The 18,869-nt window shown below is 31.4% G+C and overlaps 1 protein-coding gene across 1 annotated transcript; it reads right to left on the bottom strand.

Moving 5' to 3' along the window:
- Positions 1-2,428: 2,428 nt before the first annotated feature.
- LOC106439680 (primary amine oxidase) lies at positions 2,429-5,262 on the bottom strand. Its single transcript, XM_013881176.3, has 4 exons — positions 3,800-5,262; positions 3,557-3,670; positions 2,879-3,441; positions 2,429-2,796 (listed from the first exon to the last, which is right to left on the bottom strand). The coding sequence occupies exons 1-4, from the start codon at positions 5,138-5,140 to the stop codon at positions 2,583-2,585; spliced, it is 2,232 nt and encodes a 743-aa protein (XP_013736630.2). The 5' UTR covers positions 5,141-5,262; the 3' UTR covers positions 2,429-2,582.
- Positions 5,263-18,869: the final 13,607 nt, after the last annotated feature.

The raw sequence follows: 18,869 nt of genomic DNA on the forward strand, positions 1-18,869 counted from the left end.
ACAATAAATGTAATACATTTTTGTTATTTTGATTTAAGTTATTATTTTATTCACAAAAACATGTCTTTAAATTATATTTTTGACTACACCGATTGAAACTAAAAGTAAAAAAAAATGTTTTAAAACAAACTAACCCGAACTTTTAGCCATATAAAAATCCACTTATTTTACATTTTTTATTTTATAATTGTCACGAAGTTAATGTTGATTAAATAATAAATAAAAATCTACTATTATTATTATGATAATATAATTAATGATTTGATGTATTGTTAAGATAATATAATTAATAAAATTGTTAAACTCAGTGAAATATGAAAAACAATTAATGTATTTATATTAATGAAATTACTAAAAAGATATTATATATTTTTTATACCGCTATCCATGTTTCCAAACAATTCTCATTTATATTGTTATTTATGTTTCCAAACAGTATCAAAAGGTACTTCTGTTTTAATAATATAGATAGTTTATCTCATGTTTCTGGTGCATACCTCTGGTATTTTTCCCTGGACTCCACCAAAATTGTGCCACTGGACTTGTTAGCTTCATCATCACCGTTTTTGGTATGCGGAAGCAGGACATTACATGGTTTGGTAAAACCGTTACCACAGATTTCATTATCACGTTCTTTCTTCCTTTAGAGCATCTCCAAAAACACACTCTATTTTGAAATTTTCAGAACTCTATATTTGAAGTTTAAAAGTGTTCTTTTCCAAAAGCAAAACTTTAAACTTAACTTCAAAACTATTTATATATTATCTTATGGTCTTTATATTTGTCATAATTAATTTAAATTCATAAAAGTTTTGTAAATAACTAAGCACATATATAAAAATATTACAATAGTATTAACTAATAAAGTGTTTTATTAAAGTGAAATAAACATCAAAGCAAAAACCATCCTCGGTTACACAAAATTTGTTTGACCAATATTTTGGAGATTTTGGAGGTTGTGGATCAAATTTACATGACTGCTAGTGTTGTAATATTTAAATTTGTGTAATAGTTATCTCTTCATGTAATTTTTTAAAAGATTTTTGTTGTTAAGTTTATTTTGTATTGTTGTTGTCTAAATTTAGTTTTAAAATATTTTAAATCTTATTTTAAAGTTGTGTTTAATATTATGTGTAAAAGTTAAATTTATAAAAAAAAAAATTGAAATTTTTATGAGATATGAAATTTTTTAGGATTAATACAATAACGAGAAAATATTTAATAATTATAAATGTGATGTGTAATTGTAGGAACCAAAATGCAATTAAAAATATGAAACTTCAAATTTGAAGTTTTGAGAAATGAAACTTCAAATATAGAGCTTTCACTTCTCAAAACTTCAAATTTGAATTTTTTTGAAGTTTTGAAGTCTCTTTTTTTTAGAGCTAAAGATTTCATATTTGAAGTTATAGAGTATCTTTTGAAGATGCTCTTAGTAAAAGCCTCGAAATTCCATCCATTTACTCTGTTATTCAAGTGATCTCGAACAAAACCAAATTAAAAAATTAAAAATTTAAATAATAAATAATATTATTTCTAATGTGAAAATTTAGTGTAATGATTGAAAATAGAAAATAAAATATAACACCAAAACATCAAATTTAACGTTGAAAGCACCAAATTTGGCATAATAGTCGGAGTTGTCTTTCGTGTTTGATTTAAAAATTATCGGTTGGGTTAAAGTTTTTCTGATACAACCATTACCAAAAACGTTAAAAGCAACAAACAGGTATTTTGAGAATGTTAATTTTTTTTTAGAAAAAAATTGTCATTTCAGCTACTCAAAATATCAAAAGAGACAAGGTCCCATAGAAAATTGAATTTAAAAGTATATCAACAATTATTAAAATCTTTATTTTAATAGTAAAAGGTCACACACGCATATACATTTGCATATACGTAGTAGAACCTCTATAAAATAATACTAGATAAATTAATAATCTCTATAAATTAATAAATTTTGTCGGTCCCAATTTGGGACAGGTCAAAATTTGACATAAATCGATAAAATAATAAGATAATAGTTTTTTAGAAAATTCTATGTAAATATATGGTCCCATTAAAATTATAAATTAATAATTTATATGTATACATATTTTTTATAAGTAAGAACCTATTATTATATTGTTTGTTTTATATTCACAATGAAATTATCTTTATATTTTCTTAACACTTAATATATTTTTGATGAGATTAAGTAATATTATATCTAAAACCACATTTAAATTCTATACAATATATATTATATATACAAAATAATAAAATAAAATTAATATAAATATCAAATTTCGAAAAATAACAATTAATTTCTATACACTAAAACCAAATATTTTTCTTATCTTATAATAAATATATCTTAAAATAAAAAATCTAAATAAAGAAACTTTTGTAAATTAATATTTATATAAATTTATATAAATTAATAAAATTTCACAATCCCAACATTTTTAATTTATAGAAGTTCTAATGTATATACATCGGTTTCGAGTTTACATCTCGTAACAAACATTGTCTTGACTAATTAAAGCACCACGAAAATACAGAAGGAAAATCTATAAGTTTTATTCCGTACGTCACTCATTTCAAGCAGATACATATTTAGCTTCACAAACCGGGAGATCATGTTCGAAGTTTGGAGCGGCCCTAAGGATTGGATTGCGCTCGAAGAAATTTGCGGGTTTCAAATCAAAACTCGAAGAAACTGTAGGCATTATTGGAAAGTCTTCTTGACATGGAACGTGATGGAATCCGAGTGTGTACCACACAACTATATCCGTGTTCTCTATGTCTCTATCCCTGTATAGCACCAATATTAAATTAAACAAAACAATCAAATCTTAACTATATGATGAATAATTAAAACTTTCATTTAATTTACCTGTCTGACCAAACTGCAAGAGTATCATCTCCATGGCTTTGGTAAGTGAACAAACCGGCAGCCCATTTCTCGGTCTTATTATACGGTGTCACCCAAATTTGATTATTGGTAAAAGCTCCTCTCTTCTGCGGAGGATCATCATGGTCAAGCAAACTAGCCGCCGTGGCTCTAGGGACGATCTTGTAACCCGTGGGGTTACCGACCCGGGTGGTTTTAGCAGAATTGACAACGTGGAATTCAGATGGATCGTACAAACTAAGTTTGATCTGAGCGTCCTTTTCGGTTTTCACAATGTTCTTAACCGCTTTCATGTAACTCTTCCTTGGAGACTCACCTGGCTCAGTCATCTGCCTCTTGAGGTTCACTTTGAGAAATGAATTGTCCGGGCCATCGACGTCGAGGTCAAGGTAGAAAGTGACATAGTGATCATGAATTACTCCTATTATATTTTCAGCCAGAAGCGTGCCGTGAAGCTCTTCTTCGTTACCTTCTTTATCTTTATTCACTTGATTTTTGTTTTGATATGATGTCCCTTTCACCATTAGAATTCCACTAAGTCCCACCTAGTCATTGTCCATACATTTGTGTGGTTTGTGACAAAAACGAATATTCATTGTTCCACGGAACTTAAAAAAATCTTTATTTTTGCAAGATATTGTAAAGTAGAAATTATAGTACCTTAGTTTTGATTAGCCCATCAGTTTGGAACTCATAATCAATGATGTAATCATAGTTACCTACCGAAGCTGCCATTCGTACCACTAACGTCACCTTTGGTCTCACTTCCTTTATCTATTTAATCAAAATGTAACTTATCTTAAGTGTAAGTAACACCATCAAGGTTTTTTAATTGAATTATTATAACCATAAATTATTTCTACGTAAATTTTGAATTATAAACAGATAAGCAAATGGACTAACCGGTAAACCGCTGATGGGGCTTTCCGAGTGACGCCAACCAATATCTCCGGCGTAACGCTCGAAGATACAAATCATATTCTCTCTCACAAATGGCGTTCCATCAGCCGTCGTGAAAACTCCGTCCATATAGGCTGCGTTTCGTGGACAATCATTAAGCGGTACAAGCGGCATGGCTTGTAAACCGAACCCGTATTCACCTGCGTCCATGTAAGTCTTGAAGTACCACGCGTCGGATGGATCCATGTACGGAACAAAAAGCTCCGACACGAACCCTTGGTACATCACTTCACGTGTCTCTTGTGTATCAGGATCATGTACTCTAACTTGTGATAATACCACACCTGCTCTCGAGTCAGGCTTTGGATGAAATTCCCAATTTGCCCATTTCACTAGATGGTTGTCTTCTATTACGAAGCTTGGACCACGTGGCTGCTCGATCGAGATCGGGTTAAGACCTCGTGTTTTGTCAGTGGTCCCTAGGTTTTTGAAGCGGTATTCAGTATTGGCTGAACCGGGTATGGGAATATTCGGACCGGTATCAACTATCTCGATCACTTGCTTTGTATCTAAATCGATAAGAATAGTTAAACCTTCGATGGGTCGCATGTAGAAGTTAGCAGTACCTTGGCTTGAGTAACACTGACTTTTAATAACCCTTTTATTTCCTTCTTTTCTACCGTACCAGCCACTTGATAACGGGAAGCAATACACATCCGTCAGATTAACTCCACGAGAAACAATCGTACGGTTCACATCAGCGCTTGAAAACGGTGCGAACGTTACTTCGTTCATTTCTTCTAGAGTCATCATCGGGTAACCCGAAACAGGAACCGGACTATCCACTATGTCCACCCGACTAGAAGAAAGGTCAACGGTTAGCACGTGCGTGTCAGGGCCAACGCGTGCGATGACGGAAGCTTTTCTCGGAGGAAGTGGGTTTCCTTTTTCCCATGCTCTAACGAGATTCTTCTCCGGCTCTTCAAGAACGATGGAGTGGAACGCGTGTGGTGCGCCTGAGGAGAAGAGCGCGTCAGAGGAGAGGAGAGATCGGACTTTGTTAAACTCCATGACAGTGAGTGGGTCCAGAGGGTGGTTTAATGTGTCAGACAAGTGGTCATGGTTCTTGGGTTTTGGTTTAGGATCTTGTTTAGAAAATTGTGGTTTTTGTTTGTTGAAGAGGAAGTTTCTTGATGCACAAAGAGGTGAAGAGGAAGAGTCGGTGCAGTCAAGAAGCCCCGTGGTAGACGACGGCGCGTGGGGGAAGTTAGTGGAAGTGAAAGAGATGATGAAACCGGCGGTGACTATGAGAAAAATCAAACGGAAGAAATTTTTTGGCTCCATGTGTTGTTTTTTGTTTCTTTAGTGAGATAGATTAAAGTAGCCATCGCATTATATAGAAGAAAAAAAAGGAAACAAGTGAGCTTAGTTAATTACGTCACTGATCACCAGTATTGTAAATAGACAAATCGTCCAAAAGATAAAATATCGAACCCCTAGGAAGTAGGATCTTATCTTTGACGATGGAAGATTAAGACAAACAAAATTCGTCCACACATTGAAACTTTCGGTGTGATGTACAGTGCCGTGGTAGTGTGGGTACATGCATGAGTGAAAAGTGTATAAACTATGGTGGATCGTTAGACGGGCTTTGTCGTAGATTGTTTTAACATGAAATATGATCAAGGCCCGTTTGTTGTAAGACTGAAAACCGTACTAAAAAGTTTGAGGGTCCAAGAGGTTTTTAAGACGCCTAAATCACAACAAAAATTTTAAATCTCTACTAATAAAAGGACCTTTTGAGGTTCCATAGGGTGTCCACATCAGCGAAAAAAAATTATCCCGATAGATGACACGTGGCATAAAATAGAGTTTTACATTTTAATATTACTAATTTTCGAAAATTATAAATAATATGTAAACATATAGCATAAAAAATAGAAAAACTACTTTAAACATATAGAAAATTACCTTTTTCACTTAAAAAAAAACTGGCTTATCTCCATAATGTAACATTACCGTTATAAAAAAAGAAAACAAAAAACATTATATATAATTTCGAAAATAATAAATATATGTAAACATACAACATAAAAAATAGAAATACTACATTAAACATATGTAAGATTACCATTTTACATTTTTATTTTTAAAAAAATAATATGTAAACATACAACATAAAAAATAGAAAAACTACATTAAACATATATAAGATTACCATTTTTCACTAAAAAAAAGACTGCTTATCTCCATAATGTAACATTACTATTTCGTAAAAAAAAACATTATATATAATTTCAAAAATAATAAATAATATATAAACATACAACATAAAAATGGAAATACTACATTAAACATATGTAAGATTACCATTTTACATTTAACATAAAACATAAAAAAATGGAAAAACTACATTAAACATATGTAAGATTACCATTTTTCACTAAAAAAAAGGGCTTATCTCCATAATGTAACATTACCATTTATAAAAAAAAAAAAAAAAACCATAAATATAACTATTTGACTATTTGTCCAAGTTCTTCTATTAAACATTGCCGTTTTACATTAAAAAAGGAAAAAAACATTAAGATTTAAACATCCATCTTAAAATATAAATATAGATATTAACTAAATATAAAGTATAAAAAAGAGAAATACTCAATATATAGAAAAATAAATAATAAGTAAATATTATAAATATATAAATATATGAATTATATATACAATAATAAGTAAATGCACAATTTTTAAAATATGGAAAGAGTACATTAAATATTAAACATCTATCTTAAAATGTAAAATATAGATATTAAGTAAATAGAAAGTATAAGAAAAAGAAATACACAACTTAAAAACAATGGAAAAAGTATATTAATATTTAAACATCTATCTTAAAATGTAAAATATAGATATTACGCAAATAGAAAGTATAAGAAAAGGAAATACACAATTTAAAAAATGGAAAAGTACATTAGTATTTAAACATCTATCTTAAAATGTAAATCTATCTTAAAATATAAAATTATTATTAAATAGAAAGTATAAGAAATAGAAATACACAATCTATACTAATAAAATGGACATTTGAGGCTCCATAGAGCGTCCACATCAGCGAAAAAAATTATTCCGATAAATGACAAGTGACATAAAATATATTTTTACATTTTAATATTACTAATTTTCGAAAATTATAAATAATATGTAAACATACAGCATAAAAAATAGAAAAACTACTTTAAACATATATAAAATTACCTTTTTCACTTAAAAAAAAACTGGCTTATCTCCATAATGTAACATTACCGTTTTAAAAAAAGAAAACAAAAAACATTATATATAATTTCGAAAATAATAAATATATGTAAACATACAACATAAAAAATAGAAATACTACATTAAACATATGTAAGATTACCATTTTACATTTTTATTTAAAAAAAAAATAATATGTAAACATACAACATAAAAAATGGAAAAACTACATTAAACATATGTAAGATTACCATTTTTCACTAAGAAAAAGACTGATTATCTCCATAATGTAACATTACTATTTCGTAAAAAAAAACATTATATATAATTTCGAAAATAATAAATAATATATAAACATACAACATAAAAAATTGAAATACTACATTAAATATATGTAAGATTACCATTTTACATTTAACATAAAACATAAAAAAAATAGAAAAACTACATTAAACATATGTAAGATTACCATTTTTCACTAAAAAAAATGGTTTATCTCCATAATGTAACATTACCATTTTATAAAAAAAAAAAAAAACATAAATATAACTATTTGACTATTTGGCCAAGTTCTTCTATTACACATTGCCGTTTTACATTAAAAAAAGAAAAAAACATTAAGATTTAAACATCTATCTTAAAATATAAAATATAGATATTAACTAAATATAAAGTATAAAAAAGAGAAATACTCAATATATAGAAAAATAAATAATAAGTAAATATTATAAATACATAAATATATGAATTATATATACAATAATAAGTAAATGCACAATTTTTAAAATATGGAAAGAGTGCATTAAATATTAAACATCTATCTTAAAATGTAAAATATAGATATTAAGTAAATAGAAAGTATAAGAAAAAGAAATACACAACTTAAAAACAATGGAAAAAGTATATTAATATTTAAACATCTATCTTAAAATGTAAAATATAGATATTACGCAAATAGAAAGTATAAGAAAAGGAAATACACAATTTAAAAAATGGAAAAAGTACATTACTATTTAAACATCTATCTTAAAATGTAAATCCATCTTAAAATATAAAATTATTAGTAAATAGAAAGTATAAGAAATAGAAATATACAATATAAAGAAAATTAAATAATAAGTAAATATATGATATGAGTAAATACGCAATTTAAAAATGGAAAATTACACTAAGATTTAAAAATATATCTTAAAATTTAAAATATAGGTATTACGTAAATAGAAAGTATAACAAATGGAAATATACAATTTAAAAAAATGGAAAATGTACTTTAAGATTTTAACATCTATCTTAAAATGTAAAATAGAGATATTAAGTAAATAAAAAGTACAAGAAATGGAAATAAATATACAGAAAAATAAATAATATGTAAATAATGTAAATATATAATATATGAATTATATATATAATAATAAGTAAATACACAATTTTTTTAAAAAAATGGAAAAAGTTCATTAAGCATTAAACATCTATCTTAAAATGTAAAATATATAACGTAAGTAAATACACAATTAAAAAAAATGGAAAAGTACATTAAGATTTAAATATCTATTTTAAAATATAAAATATAGATATTACGTAAATAAAAAAATATAAGAAATAGAAATAAACATTTTAAAAAATAGAAAAAGTACATTAAGATTTAAACATCTATTTTAAAATATACATCTATCTTAAAATGGTAGTAAATTATATAAAAAAGGAAATACCACATCAAATAAAAAAAAATAAAAATGTACAGTTTTACATCAAGAAAGTCCCTATAAAATTCATTATTCCATCAACATCAACTTCACACTATCAAGGAAAACTTCAAAGCACTCGAGCAAAAAAAAATGGTTCTGCCATCAACTCTTGCCGTCCCAAAAACCTTTAATGACCTCGAAGGAGATTTTTTATAACAACGAACTTTTTGTTAGGTGGATTCATTGTTGGGAAACCCGCAATTTCCAAAATCCAAACTTATTCATGGGAATTGAATTGCTTTTCATACTCTCAAATGTATTCTTACAAATTTAAATTAATCTAATCCATAATTTTATTGTTAATATTCATACTAACTCTTTCATGATCAAACCATTACAGTTAATAACCATTCAATCGTTTATCCCGAAACACTTCTTTCCTCGCCGAATCAGGTATTGGTTCATGTTGGTTTAGTATTGTTTTTAGTTTATTAACCGGTTTAGGATGGTTCTATTGTAAATATAATTTAAGTTGGTTTAGCATATATTATGCTTAAAATAAATTAAATTAAATAATAGTAATATTACGCTTAAAATTATAATTTAAGAGAGTTTTCAAATATAGTTTACAGAACATTATAGGTGATGAATTTAATTTATTAAATTCGTTTATTACTTAAAACTAAGTTTTTTAAAAAAACGTATTGAGTTATAAATATCAATGCTGGATTGGTGAGTATAACATGAAGACAAAAATATAAATATTTCATTTTCAAGATAAGAAATTCAGCTTTTATTCAGTTATATCTTAAATTATTTTTCAAAAAATATACATAATTTATATATATAGATTAATCTTCCAAACTTAAACTATTATATTATATATGAATAATGTTTTTAAATAAAAATAATTTCTGATTTAAAAAAAAAATAAAAACAACAAATGGTTATTTTCAAATAATGGATGTAATTTACATTATACTATCATTTAACAAGTATTAGATACGTTTTGATATATCATTATTTTCTATTTCCAGAAAAAAATAAATTGTTAAACATCAATATCATCTAGGTTAAGTATACTAACATCAAAAATTCAAACATCACAAAAAATATTCACATAAACATTATAATACAATAATTTAATCAAAAAATACAGTGCAAAAAAACAATATTCAAAAGAATAGTCATATACTTAATATTTGAAAATCAAAGATATTTTTGCTAAAATTGTACTTACCTGGCCAAGGAGATCGACCATCTTTTTACGGATCGATCGATTGTTGAGCATGTGGTCGATCCGAAAATACTCTGTAGTTTAATTAAATATCTAAAACATTTATTCCAACACTCAGCAGATAGTTTTGCCAAATATGATAACTAGATAGCCAACAAAATCACTAAAAATATTTAAATAGTAAAAAATATGTTAATTTAATGTGTTAAAATTTAAAAGTAAATTTTAATTATGACATGCATCTTAACATTTATATAAATATATATCATAACCTAAATATAAATAATTTAACAACTTAAATTAGAAAAAAATAAAAATCTCGGGCGCAGCCCGGGTTAATCCCTAGTCACAATACTAAAAGCAGCATATTCTGTATCCAGAAAACGCCACGTCATCAAAAATATTTGCCCAATCAGATTTTTTTTTTGGGCTTAAAGTTTACGTTTGGGCTTTATGACCAATCGGATCATTTTTTTGTGCTTAAAGTTTACGATTGTGTTTACGTATGGGCTTTATACTATTAAAACATAAACAATACATTGATCTAACATTGTTCTCTTATTTAAGTCCATTCCTATAAATCCTTTTATTTTGTTTTGGGTGTATTAAAAAAAAAAAACCTAGCCGCCATCACAAGCGGACGCAGAGAAAAAAAAAAGTCGTCTAGCACCACCGCCTCTTTTCTACGTCGTATCTTATCTTCCTCTCCTCTCCATCAAGCAGGAGTCGTAGCCCAATCCGTTGGAGATCCGCTGCTGTTGCAAATTTACGCCGTTAGACTCCGTGAAACTCTAATAAAACCCTAATAAGAAGCAAAACAAAGGTTGTTACTTTTCAGACAAGGCAGATCCATTTCTCCGTTGTCTGATTATATATTTTTTTTTCCACAAACACAAACGGACAATTCTCTATTAAAAAAGAAGCCTAGGAGATTTTCCAGAATGGCGTACGTGAAAGTTGAACAAAATATTAAGAAAGGAGCGGCAAAGACTAAGATAGTGTGGACACTTGGAGCAGCGTCTAGATCTGTTGAGATGATAGAGAAGCTTCTCGAAGCTGGTATGAACATAGCCCGATTCGATTTCTCTGAGGGGTCTCACGCACACCACCAAGAAACTATCAATAATCTCAGAACCGCCATACGGAACACTGGCATCCTCTGCGCCGTCATGCTCGACACAAAGGTCCATACTTTTGTCTCTCTCTTTGTTGTGTGTTTATAAAAAGTACTCCCCATCATGGCGAGGAAAGCCACTTACGCCTGAGACCCCAAAGCAAAGGCTATCATTATCACTGCCAAGGCTGCGGTAAATCTTGTGGCCAGGTGCAGGCCGAGCGTTCCTGTTCTCTTGGTTGTTTCGATGTCGGAGTCCTTTAAATGGTCGTCTCATGTGGCCAGTCATGGCTTGGTGTTCCGTGGGATCCTTCCGCTGATGGGGGCGGATTCGAAAATGATTGGGGACATGATTAGTGTTGGTTTGCTTGACATATCTTTAAGAAGATTTGAAGTCAATTGATTCATGTTCCATTGATATGTGGCAATGGATTTGAAGTACTCAGCCGTTAAGCAGAGCTGCATAAGTCAGATCCTCATGGGTCACCTGAGGTGGTATGTTGTCTTGAGGGTCAAACTCTCAAGCGGGGTTTTGTTGTGGAACGTGTGAGTTTGATGTGAATGCTGATACTTCGTGCCATCAATTTCTTGTTGTCTCATATCCCGGTGGCAGAGGAAGTGGAGATCACTTGTTGAGACGATTAACGACTTCGAACATGGTTCAAGGTGGAGTTACAAATGTTGGATGATCGTCGACATTTAGCTGTGCAGGATGCGATCCTACGTCAGACTTAGTGATGCTACTTCCTGTTTGTGGTGCTAGGGAAGATAAGTTAAGGTGTTTTCGAAAAGGAGAATTAGGATCGGCCAATCAACTAGCTCCATCGACTGTCCCGCTTTGGAGTATTGGATATTGAGATTTTTTTAGACGGTGCTAGTGCCTCTCGAGACAAGTCTCAAAGGTTCGAGCAGCTGTCACATGTCGATGCGTTTGATCTTTGAGTGAGATGAGCATCCCTTGGATCTTTACTAGCTTGTTCGACGAAGACGGAAGCAGAGAGATCCGTCGCTTACTCGATCTGGCTCCGGCGGCAGACAAACCATTGTTTTGTTTTGTATCCAAGAGTTGAGTTGGTCAATAGGAACACTTACCAGATTCAGGTTTTCGACCGAGGGAACGATTGGGAGAGTCGTATAGTTGTTGAAGGATTATCTTGGGCGGATGACTGAGATTCGTGCTTGATGGAAGTATGGCTCAGCTCTCCGATGTTGATGGTGCTCTACTGAGTCAGAATGACTTCATTAGCTTGAATCGGTGCATCGTTACGGTTGGTATCACTGGTTATGGGATCCATTTTGTTCTGGCTTTTCTTAGATTGGGTTCTTGGCTCGTCCTTTATACTGCTCAGCTCGCCTAACTACTCTGTGTATTTAGGCGCACGTGTCATGCTTTGCTCTGGAGATCTTGTTTAGCTAGTAACCACTTGATGGCAAGGTGACCGGATCTTGGTTGTTATCCGTAGACTCGGAGCTGGCTACTTCAAGCTGTGAGGCAGCCCTTTGGGCCCAAATAGTTGGGTTTCATCGATGGATCATGTGTTCATTGTCAATTTGGCATGTTTCAGTTAAGCCTTTATTGCAGGGAATTTATGTGTAAATCATGATTGAGCACTACATTTTGAAGACTTGCTTTTAAGGAAATTTTTTTTGCAGAATCAGAATCAACACTTTGGGCTGAGGCACAAGTGTTGAACATACAAAGGGCCGCACACCATGTAGAGGTTACGAATCTACCGTCAATTCCAGGGTGATGGTGTTTTACAGATGGTTCTTGGAAATAAAATGATCGATTTTCAGGACAAGGTTGGTATAGTACTCTAGAAGGTTTTGATGGTTTGTTGGGGGCACAAAATGTCAGGGCGAGTCTCTCTCCTCCTCATGCAGAAGTGGGAGCGCTACTTTAGGCAATGGAGTGCATGAGGAACTTACGACAGTTTCAGGTCACGTTTACAACAGATTGTTCTCAATTGGTGAAGATGGTTTCTAAACCAGAAAAATGGCCAGCTTTTACTAATTATTTGGAGGATATAAAGACTCTAAAAGCAATCTTTCTCAGCTCAGAGATCATTCATGTACCACGAACGCAGAATTTTTAGGCGGATTGGGTTTTGGTTTAGGATCTTGTTTAGAAAATTGTGGTTTTTGTTTGTTGAAGAGGAAGTTCTTGATGCACAAAGAGGTGAAGAGGAAGAGTCGGTGCAGTCAAGAAGCCCCGTGGTAGACGCCGGCGCGTGGGGGAAGTTAGTGGAAGTGAAAGAGATGATGAAACCGGCGGTGACTTTGAGAAAAATCAAACGGAAGAAATTTTTTGGCTCCATGTGTTGTTTTTTGTTTCTTTAGTGAGATAGATCAAAGTAGCCATCGCATTATATAGAAGAAAAAAAGGAAACACGTGAGCTTAGTTAATTACGTCACTGATCACCAGTATTGTAAATAGACAAATCGTCCAAAAGATAAAATATCGAACCCCTAGGAAGTAGGATCTTATCTTTGACGATGGAAGATTAAGACAAACAAAATTTGTCCACACATTGAAACTTTCGGTGTGATGTACTGTGCCGTGGTAGTGTGGTACAAGCATGAGTGAAAAGTGTATAAACCCAATGGGAAATACCGTGGTGAAGAGAAAAAGAGTGCAGCGTGCGTCTACTCCCCCTAATGAGAACATAACTTGAGATATCTGATAGGACACAATCCAATGTGATGAATTAACTCCTTCGTCTTTGGCTTGGACCGGTTCACTTTTCTTGGCAGATTTGACACTCTTCACTGAAACTTGAATATCTTGATGACCGTAGAACAAAATAACTTCAAACCACTTGTAAATCGAAGCTAACATCCATGTTTAACTTTAGGCGCCAGTCTTGATCTGGTAAGATGGAAATAAGGAGCAATATTTGGGATACCAGTCGAAATTAGGTATTCTGAGACAGCTTCTACATGTCCCACGAAAACTACCATATCTAGAGTTCTATCATCCGAAATGACTTGATTCAAACTAGAGATGAAAGTAGACTCAAATATCTTTCTATGAACACCAAGTTCACATCTTAATTTCATTTAGAAAGCCTCCTTTGATTGGAAAACTTTCGACCTTTGATTCTTTCTCGCAAATGGAATGTGCCTTGATTCTTCTTCAAGTATGATTGATCTTGATCATTCTCTTTTGCTTCTCTTAATCTCAATAACACATTGGAATATCGATAGATCTTCATCACTTAAGTGATAACATTCCTCTTTAGGTATATATCATTTGCGTGTTCTTTGTTGCCTCGTTAAAACCTTGACATGAAAAACCCAATGGGACAAAACCAATGATAAGGAAAAAGAGTACAACTACGCACATCATCATATTCTCCCCCTGGAAGCATCATCTTTGGGAGATGTATTCTCATCATATATATCATCCTTTTTAAGAATTGCTATATTATTATTGAATAAACTCGTTTGATTGTCAGATAATCTCTTAGACCATTGACTTCTTGTCCATAACATTACTTTCACACAAAAGATCATATCTTGGTCTATTTGGAATCCATGTCCAAATTTCCTTTAAAGACAATCTTTTACACCTTCAGATTATGTATACTTATACATACGAGTTATTCCTTTGCTTCTTGTAAAAGTTACAAGTATGAATATCCTTCTTCTCATACGAAACCACATCTTTCAATCATGAAAGAGATTAGTAAATTTCCAATATATATCATGGTACTTCATGACCAAAAATTATTTCCTTTATATGCTCAATATACTCGCGCGGTAATGTTCTCGAGAACTAGCACTTATTGTTTCTCGCAGCCCAAATCCTTATGGGGTTTATTGCTTCTTACATTTCACATCCTTCTGGATCTTTCACATAATTGTCATTTTCCAGTGGCTTTCAATTTTTGCCAGACAAAAGAAACTTGAAAGTTGATGCTTCCACCACATGATGATATGTTTCTTATAGCAATTTCAGGTCTTTGTGAGAACTCTTGTGAAACTACTCTTTTTCATCTCATAACTTTTCATCATCTCATTCATTCTTTCACATAAAGACCCATTTGTGTGCCACTGGTCACCATTAGGTGTACGGACTATCAGTCCGAATACTCTTCTCTTTCCAAGAGATTTAATCCTTCACCTATTGCTTATTTCCATTTTGGCCTATTATTTTCTTTTTGTGTGTACAATTTTCAATAGATGGTTCATGATCCTCATTCTTATCAACTGCTACATTGCATGCATATGTATTCACGACGTCGATTTGATATCGGTTCATATTGTTTCGTACATGACATAGCTATTTAAGATTTCTTTATTCTCAGGTACCTGAATTTCTTTCTTGTCATGTTTTCTATCTCTTCTTGAGATCCTTAATATTTTATTTCTCAATTCTGCCATTCTCATTCATGCTCCTTTTATTTTTCGAGGATTATTATTTGGAACCGATAGGTCTATCACGCTTTAAGCGCTCTTTAGACTCGTTAGCAGTTTGATATTGTCCTTCTGGGACACTCATTTTAATTGAAGCATTTAGAGCTGGTACTTGTGACTAAATCACTTTCTTAGGGCCAGTAAATGAGTCTGACAACTCATATGCTAATCTTTGTAATAGAATTATCTCCATACATTCAGTTTTGGACTTTTATTCACTCTCTTTAGTCCAAGGATCAATGATAATTCATTCAACTCATTCATTTTCCAGCTGTTTATTTTCTCTCCCTAATTTTGGATAGACTAACTTTTAGCCTTTAGATAAATCTTATAAAATCTTGTATTATCAATGGAGATCATATCCAACATATTCATAACCTTCTTTGAGGTCCCATCTTTTAGTTGTGTGGTGGAACAACTACAACTTATCCAAAAAATTTTAGATGGGGATCTTTGGTTCCTGACCCAAAACCAATTTGATGGGGAGAGTTCTTAATCACTCTTTGGCATTATGCGAATAAATGCTGCCGCATCTTAAATATGAACATTAGCTACAAGATGTTCATCATGTATCCATACATGCATAAAATAATCATCAAATGCTTGTGATTTTACCAGTATTACCAATTAGTCTCGCAAACATCAGGTTGCGGATCTTTGACAAGGATACATACGACTTTCTTGACGATGCATTAATCATATGGTGGATGATCAGTCCACCAGTGGGTGCTCAAGCCAACAACATTTCCTTGTATACATAGATTCCAAATCTATTCAACGGGTGAAAATTGTATTCTTATATTGCCTTGTAAGCAAACAACATATAGCAGATCATTCGTAAGAATCTTCTGGTTCTTTAACGAATGTCCATATGATTATCTTTTGTATAATTACTAAACCGGGATGGCATAACCAGCTTGCCAAACATTACACGTTCAGTAAACTTCTGGTTTACTATTACATTTATCTCTATTTCTAATCATTGTGCAGTACAATACAATAGTGCCTTGGGTAATACTTGTGATTCAAGGTATGCAAGATTTCTCTTTACTTATTGTCTCAATATTTTTTAGATGTACAATCCCTTGGTTTTATTTTATAAATGACTCTTCAAGTTTATTTCCAGTGTGAACATACTTATGGATGTTCCACATACTAGGGATGTGAGATTCTCTAATTCTCCCCCTCGAGATGATAACACTGCATTTTTGTCAATCTCGAAGTGAATCTCAACTAAAAATGAACGACATACCCAACTTAAGGTCATGTGTTACATCTTAGATCCTTTTGATCTTTGAGACTTGAGAAAGTATAAGTTTCAGTCTCATAGACATACATGTATATGTTCTTTTAGAGCTTCCAATAATCTTGATACTACAAGACATTGTACTCACACTAGTTTCTTTCCTTATAAGGTCAGAGAAATATCTCTTATTTGCTACCATACTTATTTTCTCACTTCTTGTGAGAATATTTTTCTTGAAAGAAACTCATTGGGGTCTACTTTGACCATAAAAGTAGTTTTCGGTAGTACCACTAAAGTATTAAACAGTAAATCGTATTAAGCAAAAGTTAGTTCATCAAATTAATGTAATTAATGTTCTACACAATAAAATATGCTACCATGTCATATCTGATATATATATTATAAATCATTAGAGTTATTGATTCATCTACTTGCCTATTAGACAAGCAATGATGGTAAATATAGAATACATGACCTAAGTTGTAGATATTATAAATCTGTATAATTTCAATTGATTATAAATACAACAGTAAACTTTGACCGTAATTGAGCAATAAAACCGATCCAACCAGCAAATCTATTTCTACGAAATTAAACTTAGCTGAATTAATTTGCTAACTCCTAATTATTAAAATTCAGTTTATTTGTCTGCTCGTAATGGCATACACATGTAGTTAGGGTTTTCAATCATCGTTAGAATATAAGTACATCGTTAGATTAGTACTTATCACAATTAGGGTTTTGCTTAGACCGCTAGGTTTTGACGATTTAAAAGGTTTCAATTATGAATTTAGAAAGCCTAGTACACGGATTCTATCAGATCATGCAATCATATTCAATATTCAGAGAGATCAGGTTCTAGCATGTGATTAAGACTAGTTCAAAACAGAAACATATTTTGATTCAAAATATTCGATTAGGGTTTTAAAGATTATATGTATCGATTTTAATCAAGATTTATTTGATCTGATTGTGTTAATAATCAGATCTGATACTTTAGTTTAATTAGGTTTTAGAATATAAATCGAATATGTTTTGGTTTTAGGGTTTGATAATTTTAGGGATTTGATTTAATCATTAGGGTTTTGATTTTAATCATTAGGGTTTTGATTATGTAAAACATGATTAGGGTTTTAAGATATAGGTTTCGATTTTTACATGTAAATCCGATTAGGGTTTGATAATTACCTTAAACCTCCAATTGGGTTGAATGGACCACCGATTGAACAAGAGAAGATTTCGAACTGGAACTTGCTGAGATCGTCGGTCGAACAAGCTGAGAACGGTATCGCCGTTTCGAACAGGCTGAGATCGGATTGTCGGTTCACAATCGGGATGAAGGTTCACGATCAAGGGATTAAGGTTCTCGCCGTCTAGGGTTTCGATCGAGGGAGAAAGAGATAATTGGTTGTTCTTATTATTATTCCATAGACAACATACATATATATAGGAATACAGAACTAGGGTTTAGAACCGTCTAGAACATGGGCCTATGGGCCTATATGGACATTCACATAATAGTTCATAACAAATATATAATTATTTAGAAGCAATTTCATAAAGATTAATTAAAATATTTTTATATCGGGATATTATGCAAAATTTTAAGAAAAAACTATAATGTTTTCCTAAATTGTAGATTAAATGTTCAAAATCATCATAGATTGTTATCTCTATTGGTAAAGCTTAATGTTTAAAACTTAGAGATACCATGTTCAAATCTCAGAGAGGCTCCATTGTTAAGAAAGTTTCTAAAAGAAAATAATATACTAGTACTAAAATAAGTCAATTACATTTTATTTTTTAAACCAATCAAAACATATCTATTTCCCCCTACTTGAATGATATCAGTCTTCTAAAGTTCTAAGCAATTTTTATAAAAAATAAAACAGGATTTTTGTTCATCCTCTCTCATATTTTTGTTACTATTTCTTTTTTTTAAGATGAGAAATCTTCTAGAATCCACCGTTAAAGGTACTCTCCGTAGCTGCGCAGAATCTCATTTAACAACCAGCTATTATTCCTATTTCAAAAAGACTATAGACTTCGGTGCAGAACTTCTTACAATTAAAAATAATAATTCAACGGCTTGAGCCACACTATGCAAAAAAATGTGTTTA

The sequence above is a fragment of the Brassica napus genome, chromosome C2, assembly GCF_020379485.1.
Source record: "Brassica napus cultivar Da-Ae chromosome C2, Da-Ae, whole genome shotgun sequence".
In the NCBI taxonomy this organism is placed as follows: Eukaryota; Viridiplantae; Streptophyta; class Magnoliopsida; order Brassicales; family Brassicaceae; genus Brassica; species Brassica napus.

What these genes read in the sequence shown, in the direction of transcription:
- LOC106439680 (XM_013881176.3), bottom strand. Translation starts at nt 5,140, where the DNA reads ATGGAGCCAAAAAATTTCTTCCGTTTGATTTTTCTCATAGTCACCGCC. An exon ending in GCCCCATCAGCGGTTTACCG is followed by an intron (nt 3,671 to 3,799) that starts GTTAGTCCATTT and finishes TTGATTAAATAG; the next exon opens with ATAAAGGAAGTGAGACCAAA. An exon ending in CTTGCAGTTTGGTCAGACAG is followed by an intron (nt 2,797 to 2,878) that starts GTAAATTAAATG and finishes GGTGCTATACAG; the next exon opens with GGATAGAGACATAGAGAACA.